Genomic DNA, 18,923 nt, shown 5'->3' on the forward strand with positions numbered 1-18,923 from the left:
AGAATACTGTAGGTTTCAAATGGGTGTTCAGATAAAATTGTTAAACTTTCAAAGGACTATTTAAAAGTTATATTAGCAGTTAAGTTGATTGTTGAATAAGAAGTTTAGTGGCATCAGATAATTGTTCAGTTAAAATATTATCCTCTCTAGTTTAAAAACAATATTCACATTGAAATGCTTGTTTCGAATATTGGACGTTTAAGTAATCAAATCCGCTATAATATTAAAGTTATTAACAAAACAATTAAAGTTAAATGAGTGCACTGGATGATAAACAGAACTTCTACCGCAGATCTCTATTTGTAAACTAGTAACTGAAGAGTTTTACCCGTTTATTTGTTCCAGACTAAAATAGCACATCATTATATATACATTTTTTAATAACATTCCTCTCAGTAAGAATGCACTATCCACGTTACTGATGGTTATTTTACTAGCAAAATAAGACAGAATACATTCTTAAGGGATCACATTACCTACCAATGGAAAATATCACTGTCCTTCTTTAGATCGTGAGTTCCAATATACAGCAGTCTTTCCCACGAGAAAGCACAAATTTTAGTTAGAATAGGAGAATGACCCAGAACAATAGGAAACTAGAGTGAAATGAATATAGGCATATTTCTTAACCAACGTTTTCTTGTCAAACTACATACACAACCAGAAACGTGTACGTAAAAACAACAAAACACTGAAAATTTAAGGTTGTTAGTAAAAATTTACCTCATAAACTAAAAACCAAACAAACAAAAAATAAACAAAAAACATTAAGTATGATTTGTGTATTATATATATATATTCCCTCTTCCCCTTCAGGCCACTCTGGCTATTTCCAACTTTGAATTTTTCAATGCAGTGAAATAAAATATCCCCACACTCGTCATGAAGCTGATTAAGATTCTTTTGTCCATGTAGAACACTTGTCCATCACTAGAAGTAGACGAGACAGACAACACAAAATTTTCACAAAAATATAATTCAGTATCCAAATACAAGTCAAAATATTTTTAAATAATGACACTGTTTAGCAACACATAATAGGCGGTTATTTAATAAACAATCATATAATTGTCATAACCAGGATTGGAGAAAGGGATAACTATCAAGTCATCCTTATATAATGGTAACTCCATATATATATATATATCATGTGCACACCCACACAAACACTCGATGATAACACTTAAGTTTTCGACGAAAAATGATTAAGTCATATATAATATGTACAAAAAAAAACACTTGCATTATCAATCAAGAATGATAAAATAGCTTATACACAAAAGAGCCACCATTCTCCTTAACGTAATGTTTTCTACTGATACCTAATCTTTCCCACAAGAAAGCACACGTGAGACTATAAGGGAATTAAGCAGAAAAATGTAGTGTTTTAACTTCTGTTACGCAAAACTTTTCATACAAAATCGTAAGGTGGAGAGAAAATGGCAACGACTTTTAAACTGGCGAAGAAAGGGAACTGTTTTGATTTCTAAACTAAGGAAGACGGGAAACATGAAAAATACTTTGCATACCACACACATCTGTAATTTAGCTAAAATATTGTTGCTTTTGATCTGATATTATGAAACATTTAAGAATTTCATTCAATAATATTGTTAGGATAATAGATATGACAACAGCCATTTTTACTGATTGTAATAACTAGAATATGAAAGCTTCATTTGATAAAACGAGATGGATCAAGTTTTTCTTTATATTTAATGAAGAATTTCTTCAGTTACAAAATCTCATTTTTACGCATGAATGCCCAATAAAAAAATGTTTCGATCTCAGTTGCTTCCTGTAAACACCTGAAATAAATCAGTGACCAAATAACATTCACATGTTCTTATTTAGCAACATTAGATGACCAGTGTGAATTTAACTACAATGAATCCAGTCAAGTTTTGATATTCCCAGGAAATTATTCATGTATGGTAAGTTCTTCAACTTTACCAATGAGTGTACATTTTACAATACGATGTTCAATGTACTATTGTACTATGTTTTCCTTTTTCTGTCTGTGCACTCCTATTCTTTATCTACCTGCCAATTACTTGTGGTCTTGTTCCTAAATATGTGTTCCTACATATGTTATCTGGCTTCTGTATAAAGGCAAGGTCCTGTCTTACTCCTATTCCAAGTAAATCTTATATATTGATTTGCTTCTAGTGATTTGCTATGATTTGTTTTTCAGTAACGTATTTACAACTCCAGTCCTTCGTGTTTTATCTCATTGTTGTAATATTTTCTATTGTTGGGCAGGTTCTTTTGGATTATTTAGTAACAATAATGTGAAGTTCATATCATGATAAAAAGTAAGTTTATTTATGCAATAATGTTTTTATAGGCTACATTCACTTTGACACAAGTTTTGGAGCTAAGTGTGCAAACAATGTTTGAACAGAAATTCCGAGACTAATGGTAAGTAGACCCAGCTCACAAATAAACTTGCAGAATTTTCTCTCTAATTACTCGAATAACTAAGTAGACTCAATAAATCTCACTTCTAACATTGAATTTTTTACACTAATCACACAAACTAACTGAATACTCATTAACTTCACTAACTGATTTACTTGTATTTATAAATAGTGTACTCTCGAATCTAAATATTAGATGAAAATTCTTGTTTATTACTGGGGAAATTACAGATACAGTCATTTTTGACTGGTGCCTTCCCATTTCCAATATAAAAAGCCCTTTTGTAGACATGAGGAATCCAATTATGCCCTGTACATCTTTGTACTCGGGCTGTATGGTGAGATTGTTTGCCATGTGGATTTTTCTCACTGTTTTTGACCCAGTAAATAATTAGTTTGGAACTTGTAGCTTTATATTGAGCATCTTTCAGTTGAGTGTTGGATCACATTAGTTATTCATCATCACTTGTGGATGTCACATATTGGATTATACTTTAGGTTGATAGTCTTTACATTATTGTAGTTCTCTCTTTTCACGTATTTGTAATCTTCAGTAACACTGGTATTTCAGATAATGCATCAGCATTTCCATGGTTTTGTCCAGGGTAATGCACTATGCTAAAGTTCTGAACTTGAAGTTTCTGAAGCCATTTTGATGTTTAACCTTTGGGATTATAAAATTTCACAAGTCACGTCACTGCTGCATGATCTTTCCAGAATGTAAATTTTACTCTTATAGGTAATGATGGAAATGGCATGACTCGAACAACAGTCAATAGCTCTTTTCAATTTATACAAAACCTTTTTTCTGCAGCTTTCATTGCTTTGCTGTAGTAGATGATCATGGGTTCATTTACATTATGAATAATGATAACATTGCTTCTACTATAAATTCACTTGTATCTGTATCTAATATGAGTGGGTTTCCAAGAGTTTAATATGCTAATACAGGAGTAGTGGTTAATTCTTCCTCCAGCTTGTCAAAGTTTTGTTCACAATCAGAAGTCTAGGAAAGTGTATGTGTTTTCAATAATTTGTGTAACGGATGAACTATCCCAGAATTTGATTTTACAAAACAATGATAGTAAAAGCACAGTCCAAGATATCCTCTCACTTCATGCAGGCTCTTGGTGTTGGCCAATTTTGGACAGAGTCAGTCTTTAATTGGTCTGTATACTCTAGCTTTCACTGTTTTACTGACTATTTACCCCCGGAAACTCATTTGTTTACATAAAAGTTTAAGTGTTTCGGGATTCAGGTTAAATTTCTCTTTCCTCAACCAATCCAGAACTTTCCTCAGCCCATCATAAGTATTATGAAAGGCATTTCCTTGTGTGATTATGTCATTCAAATAGATGAGTATGATGTTACAGTGTAGGATAGAGAGCATACAACATTACTCTTTGAGGTGTAACAGGTACATTACTTAGTCCAAAAGGTAATACAACAAATTGACACAATCCATTTTCTAAAATAAAGACAGTTGTCTGTATACTTGCTTCATCAAAGTGCACTTGACAGTGAGTAGACATCCTTTTTTGGTAACTTCATTTACTTTCAGTATGAATCCACCCTTCTTGTTCACAAATACAATAGGCAATGACTACAGACCAGTGCTCAAATCTATTGCTTCTTGTTCCTTCATGGTTTCTGTCTCTGTAAAAGCCTTAGTCTGTTCTATAAGTAGGTCATCTGGCTAATTAATGAATTGGAACTGCATCTCTAATGTCAATCTTGTAAGATATTTTATTTGTTTAGCCTAAGTCATGAGGTCCAATGTAGAAGGTGTATTAATATTCCATGGGTAAGTCATGTAATCTATGGAAATTAGTTACTATAAGAACCCTGCAGATTCAGTCATACAACCTTTTGTAAGTGAGGTGTTAAACTGTCCTTATGTGAATATTTTACATTTATAATTCTACATCTTGCCTGAAGAATGACTATTTCTGATTACTGTTTGATGTAGAATTATTAGCAGTAGAGCTTCACATTGAGCAATTTCCTTTCCAAATTTTACTCAAATTTTATGATTTATTGGGTTCATGGCACTAATCATGACATAGCTATTCTTCAGATCTATGAAAGTCCCTCCAACTATTAATCCTTCAGGACGTGGCTGAGTGTTTGGTTCTACTACACTGTAATTACTAGCTGTCAATTTATTCCAAATAACTCCTGGTGTGACTATTTCATTTCTTGGTGAAGTAACTGCCATATAATGCACAGGGTTTGTCTGGTCATAGACTGTAAAAGTATTTGAAGTGAGTCTAGCTTTGCACTCATGTTTCCAAATAAATTAATTTTTCTCAATGTCAAATATTCACACATCATGAGGTGCCAGGAAGCTCTCTACTGTAAGGGTACCGTCTAAGTTTCCTCTTACTGGAACTTTATGTCTATCTCCTATTCGCATCATTCTGTCTTTATTTTATGATTGTTAGAGGACATTTTCCTCCTTTAATTACCAAATTGGGTTAACATATCTTTAGAACCAATGTTGATTAACATACCACAAGGCTTCTCATCAATAAATCCATGGACTGGTTTCTTTGAATAATGAACTTCTTATCTTATTTGGAGCAGATGGGGTATCCTTAGCTGAAATTCGCCTCACATATCCTTTTAATTCATATTCATCGACGTCTGGTTACCTCTTTGTTATTCCTTTGAACTAGTTGGGCTCGTAGATTCCTCTTTAAGGTATTAACTCCTTGGTATATTAACAGCTGTTGACCTCATAGTCTCAACTATAATGACTGTGTCACGTTGATTGCAATGCTCTTTTATTGATGTTCTTTGGGAAAATGTGTTATTCCCTTTATGCTTTTGTCTACAGCTTTTGATAATAGATCCTTTCAACTTACACTTGAAACACTTATTGTCTTGAGGTTTATTTCCTCCTTTCTGTGTAACTATATGCCTAACCAATCCTTTCAGTTCTTCTAGACTTATACTACTGTCAGTGGGAGCTGATGTTTCCGTACTACTGGATTTGATTATCCCATAACTTCAAGATGGTTTCTTTACTTATCTATTGGATTCCTTTTCTAGTGCCAACTGCTGAGTTTTCTTTAAAGATATGCTACTACTTTGAAATCTATACGTTTGTCATGTGCCAACAACATGAGAAACATCTGGGTAAGATGATTAGTCATATCTTTCCAACTCTTGCAGGTTAGGCTAAGATATCTTCTTTTTTTCTGCACCTTGTTATGAACATTTGCTCTGGATATTTTCTTCTGTTATGCCACTCCAAATCTGTTGGGTAAGGCAGCTAACAATGCTATATAATTGGTAAAGTTCTCAGTTGTAAGGTTACTCAATGTCTTTAAAGCTGGTCCATTTAAATGGGCAACTAGGTAAATAACATGTTGTTCACTATTCCACCTGTTCACTTTGAAAATGCATTAGAACTGAGCCTATTAGCCTCCCATGGTACCTTTGCATCATAGTCCATTAGTTTATTGTTTGGCTGTTGTTATTTAACTTGTTAGCTACATTCTGGAACTACATATATGATAATGTTGTGGGTGGAGTAGTCCAGGAAGGTCCTGCAGTAACAGGTGACACAGCAGCAGTGATAACAGGAGTTGACCAAATAAATTCTCTTATTTCACATTTCATAATAAATGGTGTCTTGGTCAAATACAGAATGAGGAGTGAATGGCTTGGTTGTTATGTTTATTTTCAAATGTTTTATTCTACCATTTATTTCTTTTCATTTGTTTCAGTGGCTTAGCAGAACTAATTGACCCAGTGAAGAGGTAGGGGTGAACAAAAGAAAATTGAGGGATCGGCTTAATTTTAATAAAAGTTTTATTACATTTTGAGGTATTTACAGTTTACACATTTTATATCTGACAAATAAATCATGCTACCACTAACCAATTTGAGAACTAGCGACCAACGTTGACCAAATATAATCTTACCATGTTTGAATGCTCTGCCATTTTTACAAAATTGTTTGATAACATTCTTTTACTGAATTAACTAAAAGGAGGATATGAGATTTATATTTCCAATTGAAAATGTTACTTGGCCTGTACTTGACTATGCCACTGCTTTGTGCACTTTTTTGACTTTTTTAAATTTAGGTTTCTTACTTCTGGATCTGCTTTTAATATTCTATAAATTTCTTTTAATTTTCTGTAATTTTTTTTCATTTAATGTCTTTCTCTTTTCGATTTTTTTACTGTTTCATCAGCTCTAATAATACTCTATTTTCTGGTTGACCTACTTCTCGTTCAGAATAGTAAGTCATTTGTTTCTTTGCACTTGGCCCCCAAGTGGCACAGCGGTATGTCTGTGGACTTACGACGCTAGAAACCGGGTTTCGATACCCGTGGTGGGCAGAGCACAGATAGCCCATTGTGTAGCTTTGTGCTTAATTCTAAACAAACAAACAAACAAAACCTAACCTAAGAATGCAGCCGTTGTTTAAAACTGTTAATGCACAATTTCCTTTATTATAATAACACTGTATTTTATCATTTCATTTTATAGAATGTATCATGGACGATAAAACTGGAGGATCCAAAAAGTATAATTCTTCTGAATGTTACTTCCATTCCTGATGCCAAATTTTGTGGTAAACTACAGGTTGGTAATGGAAATGATCTGAATGAGAAAACATCCTTACTTGGAGTTGTTGGAATTAACGATACTGGTCTCGAACTGGCTACGTCGACGAATGAGGCGTGGATTAAAATAGAGAGGTCAAATACGTGTAAAAATAAGTTGAATATTACATATAATGAAATTAAAAGAGGTATGTAAGAAAATGAAAATTATTTATTATATTTTCGAAAACAATGTTAGTTATATTTAAAAAAGGCGAAGTATTTTGTGCAAATTCATAAAATCAGTAATAATACATCAGCATAATAATAGACATGTGATTAAATGATTCACAAAAACATAAAAAAAAATCTAGCTAGTTTCAACAGGCCATCTTTGGAATTTAAGAGAGAATGACAAGCTGGGTCTATCTAAATTTGTGTTTACATTTTTCCCGTAATGGATGTGAGTGTTTGAAACAACTCAAGTAGACGTAGGAACTTACATTATTAACCACTAGCTGTGAAACGTATAGTTTTCGAATGATTCTTGACCGTTGATTTTGCTTTCAAACTTAAAAGTTATTATATGCTAAATATACTTTTTATAATAAATGCCTGTCTTGCTTGAAATTTACTCTTTATGTCCATAATATGTTTCAATAAATCTTATTACAGAAAGTAAAAGTTATGTGAGAGTACGACGTCACTAGAAACAAGCAGTAAAGAACAAAGTTATACACAGTATATGGTCGTATATATATATATATACACACGGACAAAATGTAATAAGGCTAGGAAAATTACTTGCATCAAAATAGAATTTAGGAGTACCTTTCACGTGTCTTATTGCACTGGTGTGTCGATTGAGTTTGCACGCATTACACTCTATTGAAAGATGTATCCACACTTTGTCTTAAATTCGAACATTTGTAGACTGACAATTTCAAGAACTTATGAATGAAAGTAGAAAAGAATTTATAGCAATATGTCAACCATGATATATCTATTATATCCAATGCCTATAAAGCGTTTTACCTAATACCAGGTCTTATCAAGCCGGCTGGGATAAGACAGACACGATAGTGGTTGAGGCACTTTTTACATTACCAAATTCCACGAGCAACAACTTTTGCCTATTTGTAACAAATGGTGATTTTAATGAAAGGTATAGGCTGTTAAGGCTCTTTAAGAGGTAGAAACCGGGCATAACGCAGAGAGACAAATGACATATCTCTTTGGGCCTATTTAGATCTATAACGGGACAGTCGTGGACATATACAATCAAACAACCAATTAGTACACAAGACAGCCGACACGAGATTAAAATCAGTCAACTATTACGTCACTTAATAACCGCTATATGCACGTCATGGTTGGTTGGATGCAATGCTACTTGATGCACGCCTTTTTTCGCAGATGAGTCATGACTATGTTAAAACGTTAAAACAAGAATCGAAGATTTCATGTTTAGATGAAAGACATGCTCAGTGCATGTTGAATATGAACCTTTCTACGGCGATTCAGTTATGGTCAACTCTTATCATGTTTTCCAAGGGTGAATTCACTGCTCGAGGATGTTAAGATGTCAAACTGGACCTAGTTATATGACCTTTCGCAATGCAACTGCACCATATTTTATCTTGATGCAGAATAATGCTTAGTGGTATAGTGTAATGAATTGGCCAGTAAGAAGTTCTGATACATATCCCATCAAACATCCCTGTGACGAAGTATGACTTAACATTTGCCTTAACGCACTACAGGACGACAGATACTTGATGTTGCACTGACAAAGAAAGAAGACAGGATTGGTTCGGTTTGTTTTGAACATTCGTGCAAAGCAACACAAGGACAGTCTGTGCTAGCCATCTCTCATTTTAACTGATAGACTAGTGTTTGTTTTGTTTGTTAGTTAAATATCACACAAAACTAGTCTAGGGCTAGCCGGTCCTAACTTAACAGTGATAGACTAGAGGAAAGGTAGCTAGTCAACACCATCCACCATCAACTCTTGGGCTACTCTAATCAAACAGTCGGATTGACCATCATATTATAATGCCCTACAGATAAGAGGGCGATCACATTTGGTGATGGGATTCGAACTCGTGCCCAAAATTGCGAGTCAAGTGCTCTAACCACAAAACCATGTCAGGTTAGACAAGAGGGAGATCACCAGCATCCACCACATATTCTTGGACTACTTTAATCGAACAGTGTGATTTGAATGGTACTCTAATAATGCATTCGTGGTTCCAAATGTGTAGCGCAATTTATTTTTGCGACAACGGCGACACGAACCATAGACTCGGCTTCACAGTTTGACACGTTATTCCCTTGACTACCCTCAGATCAAGAGTCAGGAACCTTATAACATCATTCGCTAACTTATTAGAAATGTGCCTCACAGGTGCAGAGGTTGCATTATGGCTTTTAATGCCCAATATATTTGTTTTATTATTTTCGTTTTTTTTATTTTTGTACTTGACTTGATTTTGATCAGATTTAATAAATTTCTGGAATTTTAGAATTTTGTATCCTTGGTTTGTCATGTCGCCCAATATTGAGGTTCCTGTCTTGACTATTTTTATTGTTTTCAATTGTATTTTCATTTATTGTAAATTGTTTTTACTTTTAGTTTTTTATTTGTAATCACTTTGTTTTTAAATTCTTAAATTTGTTATTGTGGTTTTAATGTGTAAAATATTCGTAGGTGAAAGAGGTCCTACCTGAAACGCCTTCCGAATGTGTGTAAATAAAAAGGTGACCAGACTTCTCGGTTTTAAATCTGTTGTCCTAGAGTCTCGAAAAATACTTCAGGATATTTATTTCTCCCGCTTTTTTATCAAAGGAAAAGTTTGTCTAAAATGCCTGGCTGTTTTTCAATGGGTCTATGGACTTACGACACCAAAATTCCGAGTTCGATTCCCCGCGGTGGAAACAGCAGAAAGCCTAATGTGGTTCTGCTCTAAAACAACAATAACAACAAAAAACAACGTGTCAAACTGTATATATATATATATAAGGTTATAGCATGCGCTCGGTGTACTCTTGAATCAAAGAGGCACGCCTTTACTGAAAGCCAATAGTTCCTGAGATCGCACTTTCCTGCTTAATGTTCTTCGCGACTTGTACGAGTTTAAATAGAAATACCTGCCGAGGTTGGATTGGCTTGTTTTTCTGTTTTGTTTTAATTCACATGGCAGTTTATTTTATCGAATCTGTAACTGTGTGGGAACCACGTATGGCGACTGGAGACTGTGTTATTTTCTACCGGTGCTACAAAGCTACACGAGGGCTATCTGCGCTAGACGTCCTTAATTTAGCAGTCTAAGACTAGAGGGATGGCAGCTAGTCATCACCATTCACCGTCAGCTCTTAGGATGCTCTTTTACCAACGAATAGTGGAATTGACCGTCACATTATAATGCCCCAAGGCTGAAAGGGCGAGCATGTTTGGTGGGACGGGGATTCAAACCCGCGACCCTCAGATTGCAAGTCGAGCACCCTATCCACCTGGCCATGCCGGGTCAATTTGGAGGGCTGGATTTGTTTGTTTGTTTTAGAGCAAAGCCATTTTGAGCTATTTGCTGTGTCCACCGCTGGAAAAGGAAACACAAATTTTAGTGTTGTGAGTCCGTAAATTTGTCGCTGGATAGGGAAGGGAAATGCAATGTTCTCGTGAAACTTAAAATATGTGTAAATCAAAATATGCCAGATTTTTTTTTTTTTAATGACCAGAAATGTACCTAGAAAACTCACCATCCGCAGTATGGATGTTTCAGAATTTTCCGTTCCTCTGGGAAGGAGGTACTTCCACTGAGTTAATTTGTCCCAGTTTTTCATGTAATAAATTTAGTCACCCTAGTAAATAGACATACCCTATAGACTGTATCAATGTAAAGGGTGTCTACTCGTTGTGCTTGGTACAAATGTTTAATGATGACTTTGAATTTGAGAGAACACATATTCCACCAGTTATATTTTTAATAAACCTCGCTTGTTAACTACATTAAATAAAGAAGTGTCAGGAGTGTCGCAAGTATTTCTAAGAATATGAGTAAAGTGTAGACAGGAAGGATTTGGGAATAAATACCCCCAAAATTTCTTTCGTTCCGACAAAAAAAAGGAGGAGAAAGAGAAGACATTCTTTTCTTAAAGCATGCAGTATTTCTGTTATATACATATTTATTATATACTTGCACGTGCGTACATTTAATATATTATTTTGCTGTATTATACATAGTTTGAAGAATTTCTGTAACGGGGGCTTCCCAATCAAAATTGGGGGTACAAAAATAAGAGTAACTTTTTCTGTAAATAAAAAATACCAAATGTTAAATACAAACCAATCTGAGTGTTGGAAGTTGTTTTTTTTAGTTTTTTTACTGGGGTGGGATATTGTTCTTTGGCATATCCCTTCGAACTGAAATTCCCTGCAAGCTTCTGGGTTCTCCTGAGTTTTATGCTTCAATAATCTTGGACTAATTAAGAGGAAATTTAGTGACCATCAATTTATGTATATTTCTGTTTGTTTGCTTTTTTCAATATTCAACTTTTTTTTTATTCATTCTTTCAATTTTTTAAATTATATAAAATTACTTGATCTGTAGAGTACCGGTTTTGTAGCTTTCACTATTCTTCTATTCTACTTCTTTTAACCTTCTACATTGATGTGTTGTACAATTTAAATTTATTTAAAACAGTCGGAAATATTTCTTATCCTCTGAAAAACATGTAACCTAATGTTTAGTTTTCAACGACTCGGAAGTGAATGAGTACGAATATTTCCTATCGGAGTCTGATTGGGAGACGCATAGCAGGAATCATTTTCGCATTTGGAGAATACCAAACTCTACAGTTGGACAAAAAGAAAATGTAATCGTAGTTGATTCACTTAATCTGGATGAAAAGAGTGGAGATATGCTTATTGTTGGCTCAGGTAAGGGTTATCAACCTTACAGTTTTGTTTTTAATGACATCATTAAAAAAATCAAAAACACGAAAATGCATTATAAATACAGATAATTGTTTATTTACTAACATTTTTTTAGGTATTATCTACTTCTTATGGTCATAAATAGACACAGGCGTACCGTTCGTTACAACCGTCCCCCAGTGGATCAGCTGTAAGTTTAGAAACTTACAACGCTAAAATCCGGGGTTTGATTTCCTGTGGCGCAAATAGCCTATTCTATAGCTTTGCCCTAAAACAAAATAAGTCAGCTCAACCGTGAGCTCAGTGCTCGCGAAATATTGTGCTCAGAAAATAGGGATAACACAACAGTTGTCCTTGAAGTGGTTCTTCAGGAGCGGGCAATAATAGAAAATATAAATTCGATAATGTATGGTAAGAGTCTATATATGTCATTGAAGCTAACTGGGAAAGCTGAAAGAACAATGAAAAATATACCCTCCTTTATTTTGATCCAAAATTACAAACATTTTTCATATCTACGGGTTTTACAGATAGTGTTCACATGGAGGGTTGGCATCACTGTTCCACGTATGAAAAAGTTCGACTACTTAAATTAACAGGCATTTATTAATAGTTACGTCTGTGTACAATGATAGATAATATTGGTTGATATTACAAACTTTTGAACAATTTAATTATTGATAGTTGAAAATTGTTTCGTTCTTTATTTCTGTCCAACATTTGATGCACAAGAACCAGAAATTACCATAAGACCAGGGGGTGGCACTATGATTGATATGTTATTATGGACAATTTATGGTAACCACAGTCATTATGTGTCGGTGTTATTTGAAATATATTTGAACGTTAATATTTCTAGAAAAATAAAGGCTTCTTTTAAAACCAATTTGATGAAAATAATTTAATAAAACTTTGTTTTTGATACAGGGGAGATACTGAAAGGCACGCCGCCATTGTTCTTGACAGGTAAATATGAAAATAAGAAAATCGTTGTACCAGCTAGACAACGTGCATACTGCATTCTCAGAACCACTAATTCCATGAAGAGCCTGGTCTTCTCTGTGAGATGGGAACGTGTTGGTAAGATTCATAGAAACGTATCATTTAGATAGCTAGATAAATAGAGAGATAGATGGGCGGGTGGGTACTACGATAACAAACAAATGCATCTACAACATGTTAAAGTCTGAAATAGATAAAGGATTTTTTTAACTTAAACAGAAGGGTAAGGATCCCAGATAACAACAATTTGAAATGTATCAGATAGATACAATACATTATGGTAACGTCTGGGTTGCAGAGTCTCATGAGACAACTACCTCACAAGAAGTGTCCTCCACCACGTCGTTTCCGCCCTCATGGTGGCAAGCAATCTGGGTGTGTTTTGAGGACCAGGGAAATGATACTAACAAACAAATAAATGTAAGTAATCTTATATTTTCGAAACTGTTAAACTATATCAGTGTGTATATATATATATTACAGAAATTCCAGTTAATAGGTATATGTGTGTGTGTGTGTCATTTTAATAATGCATCAGACATTCGATCAAATAGCTGATAAGAATGGATAATGATGTAACAGGCGGAATCGAACACTGAATGTTGTATTTAGTCCATTTCCGTTTATTTTGCATTTGTTTTGAACAATAACAGGAGTCACGTGATAATTAAGGGATTGTAGCAATTTTTCTCACGTTTATTAACATCTTACATCCAGTAATAGTTAAGAAAGTCCACGAAGAAAGTTTGTTTGTTTGTTTCGAATTAAACTGGGTCAAGTTTGATGCTCATTGATCAATGAATGTGGAAACGTTTATTTGTTATGAATTTTCGCAAAGTTACACGAGAGCTATTTGCGCTAGCCGTCCCTAATTTAGCAGTGTAAAACTAGAGGGAAGGCAGTTAGTCATCATCACCCACCGCCAACTCTTGGGCTACTCTTTTACCAACGAATAGTGGGATTGAATGTCACTTATACGCCCCCCACGGCTGAAAGGGCGAGCATGTTTGGTGTGACGGGGATTCGAACCCGCGACCCACAGATTACGAGTCGAGCGCCCTTACCACGAAGAAAGAGTGGTTTGATGTCCCGGAAGATATCATAAGATATTAAACATGTTTAGCGTTTCTGCTTACTAAGAAATTCACATCCAGTAAAGAGGGAAGTCACTTGACAAACAAAATATATACATGGCCGTCAATGTCAGGATTAATCGGTTATTCCAAAACGATTCTGAGTGTTTCATCTTCACAATAACTAAAATTATGAGAACACCAAAGATTGATGTGATATAATATTATATTGCAAACCGTTCGTCTATCTAGCGTTTGAAAAGCTGCGCACGCAGGCAAAGCTCAACATTCACTTTTGAAATGACGGGAGAAAAGACATTACTAATGTTGATACCAAATTTTATTTTACAGGCAGGATATTCTACATTAAATTGTTATGCATTAACCACACTACCATACACATTTCAAAATGTGAAATAACTTAAAGAATAAAAGTATATATTTACTGTATGTTATTGTTGAGCGTCTCTTAACGTGACTGAAATGCTGAACAATTACTTTTTGCGGTGGGCGGTATAAGTATCCCACAGCTTTGGTTCTGAGTGAAACTAAGAGTGCAACACAATTAACATTTTTAAAGTCTATGAAATAATTTGAATTTCCAGATTTACTTAAAGTTTTCCCTTCACTGGGGGATGGGTACTTTTGGTTGTGAACTGATAAAGCATACTTTTGTTTAGATCTGGCAACGAAATAACAGAGGTGTTGTTTCAATTATATACTATATGTACTTCCGCAGGGTACCCGAAATTGTTTTGTTTCAAGAGTAAATAAAACCAAAATTAAAAGTAATATGCTTTTGAAGTTCATAAGTCATGCTGTGTTTCAGCCAACAGAGTGCATAATTATTCTTGTAATTCGTAGAATGCGCACGTTTTACTGACATCACGACAGTACAAATTCCAACGTTAATCGTCCCTTATGTGACGTCATTTTAGTGTCTACTGACTAACTGACAGATAACACACTACTGTGGTTAAAATAGATAACCCCTGCAGGTGGCCTTCGGACCGCTATCGAAGACATTAAGCACAATAGATAAGTGTTCATTTTCATTATCAGATAGCAATACTACTACTACTACATATGTAAAACTAGTTTAAAGCACGTAATTTACGTGAACGTCTTATAGTTGAAAAACGTGTATATTTTGATTAAACAAACTAATTTTAGTGAGTGATTTGAAATGCATATTTCATTCCTTATGCTCTATGCGTCGCTAGGAGACTGATGTCAAAACCCTTTTCAAGCTCGAAATGACCGTGATCGCCAAGATTTATGCCTCGGACAGAAATATCCTAATTCCAGAATTCAGGTAAAACAGTAAATAATCACCAAAATATGTTTGTAAAAAGGACAGCATCTGATAAATCACATTCTGTATTAATACAATTAGAATTATATTATTTGAAAACTAAACAAAATCATTATTATTATATAAAAGCTTTTTTATTTAATTAAGTAAAACTACTTAAAATAGTATATAACTTTTGAGATTTAAAAGGACAAGGATCTATAAGATAGGAATTTTTCCTACATGTGACGATCAAAAAATTTAACTTGCTTTACTTGTTATTAAACTCTATCACCAGATGGTATATTTGCAAAAAATATATTGTTTATTGTCAGTAGTTATCTCCACACTGGACGTTCGCACTGATTGGCTTCCTCAGGGAGGGAAAGGGGAATGATGCCATCAAAGACGATGACGTTATAGTTCTATAAGTTGTTTATTGCCACAGCTATATTTGTTACAAGTGTTTGATTTGTTGTTAAGTGCAAATCAACACAATGGGCTATTTGTGCTCTGCCTGACATGGGATCACATACATACTTTACATATGTATCGAATACAGTTATATATAGACTTTTTTTTTCTCAGTTGAAGTTCATCTCAACAAATTTTTTAATATGATCACCAACTTTAGTTTTCCAAACGTTGTTTGTCGTTATAAGACGCGATATATATTTAAAATAATTTAAAAGGTGGTGATATCTATTTTATCGTCAAAATCATTGTTTGTTAATAGGTGGTGATATTCATTTTATCATCAAAACCATTGTTTGTGCTAATGGATTTGTCTTTTGTCATATTGGCTTCAAACTTTTTATTTTGGGATGATATGAATCTGAGTATTCATTATGTATCGTATTGTCATCTCTGGTTGTCACATATGTTGAGAAGTCTACATTTTTGGGTTTGGAAAAATATTTTTTCTGTAAAGAAAGCAATACACTCGACTAATTTTGCTTTTGTGAGTGATATTGTTCCACTATATCTTGGATTTGTACACGTCAGCTGCCAAGAATCAATACTTAGCCATACCTGTTCTTATGTATGTAGTCTTTTGGATCAATAATATTGGCATCCTACATTCAGATGGCTCATTGATATATATATGAACAGAAAAGTTAAGGGGATGCTTTCCAGAGGCAAGGATACAGGAATGGTCAGTTGTTCAAATCAATGATGATTGTATCCCCTGATGGGTACTTGATGTCAGTTCTTGCTTAATATCTTGTTGGGGAGTGAAATAATGGTGCTGACACTACTCATCACATATTCCAAAATTATGTTGAAAACATTTGCACACGGAGCAAACCAAAAGATGTGAATACATGATTTACGGGTGCAATGTATATGCACAAACTAGATTAAAAAAAAATAGATGTTAATCTTTTTTGTAAAACTGGATATAATAAAAATCCTGCTGAAGAATCCATTATTTCAAATCTTGCTACAAAAGAGTGTTCGGTAATAAAAGCAATAAAAGGGACACAAAACAGTGGACGATTAGATGGACATGGTGTATATTAACCTGCAGACTTCATATATTGGAGATTATAAGAAACTAAAAGTACCTGTGCTATTTGAAACTGCTATAAATCTATTTTCATACCTAGTCAGAATTTTTATTTACATTTTTATATTGTACTAGCTGGAGTACCCATCCATTGGACGGGTGAAATAAAAATTCGTTTTTTATCAAAGGATATGAAATTGTGCTTCTATTTTTTCTTTACATAACAAATATTCAAAGGGCAATAAAAATACATAAAGGTACCAATAATAAAATGAAAGACATACTGTTTTCAAGAATTCTAACAATAGTTGTTACGTAGTTCGTTCTAATGCTAAGTGATGTACAACATTGGTAGTTTTTTCCGAAATTAGATATAAAATTAGAAAGGGTCCAACTCTCCATGGCCTTCCTCGTGTAATCCTGTATCACTGTGTCAAGTTTGATGCTCATTGATCAATGAATGTGGAAACGTTTATTTGTTATGAATTTTGCGCAAAGCTACACGAGAGTTATCTGCGCTAGCCGTCCCTAATTTAGCAGTGAAAGACTAGAGAGAAAGAAGCTGATCAACACCACCCCCCGTCATCTCTTTAGCTACTGTTTTACCAACGAATAGTGGGATTGACCATCACATTATAACACCCACACTGCTGAAAGGGCGAGCATGTTTTGTGGGACAGGGATTCAAACCCACGACCCACAGATTGCAAGCCGAGCGTCCTAACCATCTGGTCATGCCGGGCCATACCTATACTGATATTTATTTATGTAGATTTGTCAAAAGCAAAGTATTGCCCCCAAGAAAACTCTATCATATAGTTCTTCCTTTAAGAAGTCATAGAAAATTAACCTTTCCTCTATGCGAAATCTGTGCAGAAGAAAGACCACCACCATCACGTCAGCACTTGGATGAAGAACTAGCTTCTATGGGAACCTGGGTGATAGAAGAATTTAAGAAAGCTCTGGAGTCTGAATAAAAGATAATCAATATTCACAAATATTTAGTGGATATTTTTAAAACTTAAAGAGGAAAGTTCAGGATGGCCTGTGCATTATAATATTCCAGTCTCAACAAGCCTTCTTTTAGTTGTGTGCTGAATGGAAAGGTGTTCACCTGATCCCTGAACATGTCCTTACTAACTCTGGAAGGAGATTTCTTTGTGTTTAGATTTACTGTGACCATCTTAGGGATCGATGAACAATGGCAGGCTGATTTGGTGGATCTCTCCAATCTAAGCTAATATAACAATCAGTTTAAGTATTTACTCACGTTTATCAGTTTTTTTCTAAGCGTGTGTGGGTATTTTCACTCAAGGATAAGAAATATGCGCCACTCATCAAAACTTTCCAACAAATTTTAAAATTGGGTCAGAAATATTGTAAACTTCAGACAGAACAGAATCTATTGTTTATCTGGTTCAAAGTTGTCTCAAGGAACAAAAACATTCACTTCTTTACTACACATGATGAAACAAAATCGTCTGTAATAGAATGATTTAATCGTACTTTTAAAACTAGAATGTGGTGCTATATACACATCATGGAACTTTCAAATGTGTTTCTGTAATGAAAAATCTGGTCAAGTCCTATAATCAATCGCGTCATCACAGTATTAAAATGAGACCAATGGACATCAATTACTCTAATTAGTCTATAATGTGAAAGACTCTTCATGAATCCCACAACAAAGTAAACTTTCAGTCTCTGGTCGTTTGTTAATTTCCGGTATAAATTCTTCCCGAGGAACTTCAGTGATACAAGTCCTTTCTTAATAAAACTAGTTTATTCTTTCTCAATACAACTTTCCTATACACAGAATTTCTATGGTCACTTTAAATTAAATACACGCTATAATTCACAACGATTCACACACTTTACTTATGGTCACTACTGCTCACTTGACTCAGTTATCTGTCTCTATATTTGTCTATCTGCAATTATGTCTCCGCTTTATTTGCCAGGCTTATATACTAAAATAGAGGGCGCCTAGGAAAGACTAGAGTTGCCAGTAACAGTCATGATCCTTCTAGAAACATCAGCATGCATGCTTCGAGCGTCACGTAACTTTCGCTGTCGTAACACTGCCCATTTCTTAGTATTGTTCATCCTGAACAATAGCCACTTAC

At 34.4% G+C, this 18,923-nt stretch overlaps 1 protein-coding gene across 2 annotated transcripts in view; it reads left to right on the plus strand.

Annotated features, from left to right (window-relative positions):
- Positions 1–18,923, plus strand: part of LOC106458514 — a 45,687-nt gene that overhangs the window by 7,234 nt on the left and 19,530 nt on the right. Inside the window, exons 2-7 of one of the 2 annotated variants that reach the window (XM_022384746.1) lie at positions 1,855–1,934; positions 6,927–7,191; positions 11,733–11,921; positions 12,846–12,998; positions 13,219–13,340; positions 15,217–15,308. In XM_022384746.1, coding sequence (XP_022240454.1) covers positions 1,855–1,934; positions 6,927–7,191; positions 11,733–11,921; positions 12,846–12,998; positions 13,219–13,340; positions 15,217–15,308 — 901 coding nt within the window. Of the gene's footprint in view, positions 1–1,854; positions 1,935–2,351; positions 2,422–6,926; positions 7,192–11,732; positions 11,922–12,845; positions 12,999–13,218; positions 13,341–15,216; positions 15,309–18,923 lie in introns of those variants that run through there. The other variant, XM_022384747.1, reaches the window with a different exon arrangement.

This window comes from Limulus polyphemus, unplaced genomic scaffold (assembly GCF_000517525.1).
Source record: "Limulus polyphemus unplaced genomic scaffold, Limulus_polyphemus-2.1.2 Scaffold479, whole genome shotgun sequence".
Taxonomy (NCBI): domain Eukaryota; kingdom Metazoa; phylum Arthropoda; class Merostomata; order Xiphosura; family Limulidae; genus Limulus; species Limulus polyphemus.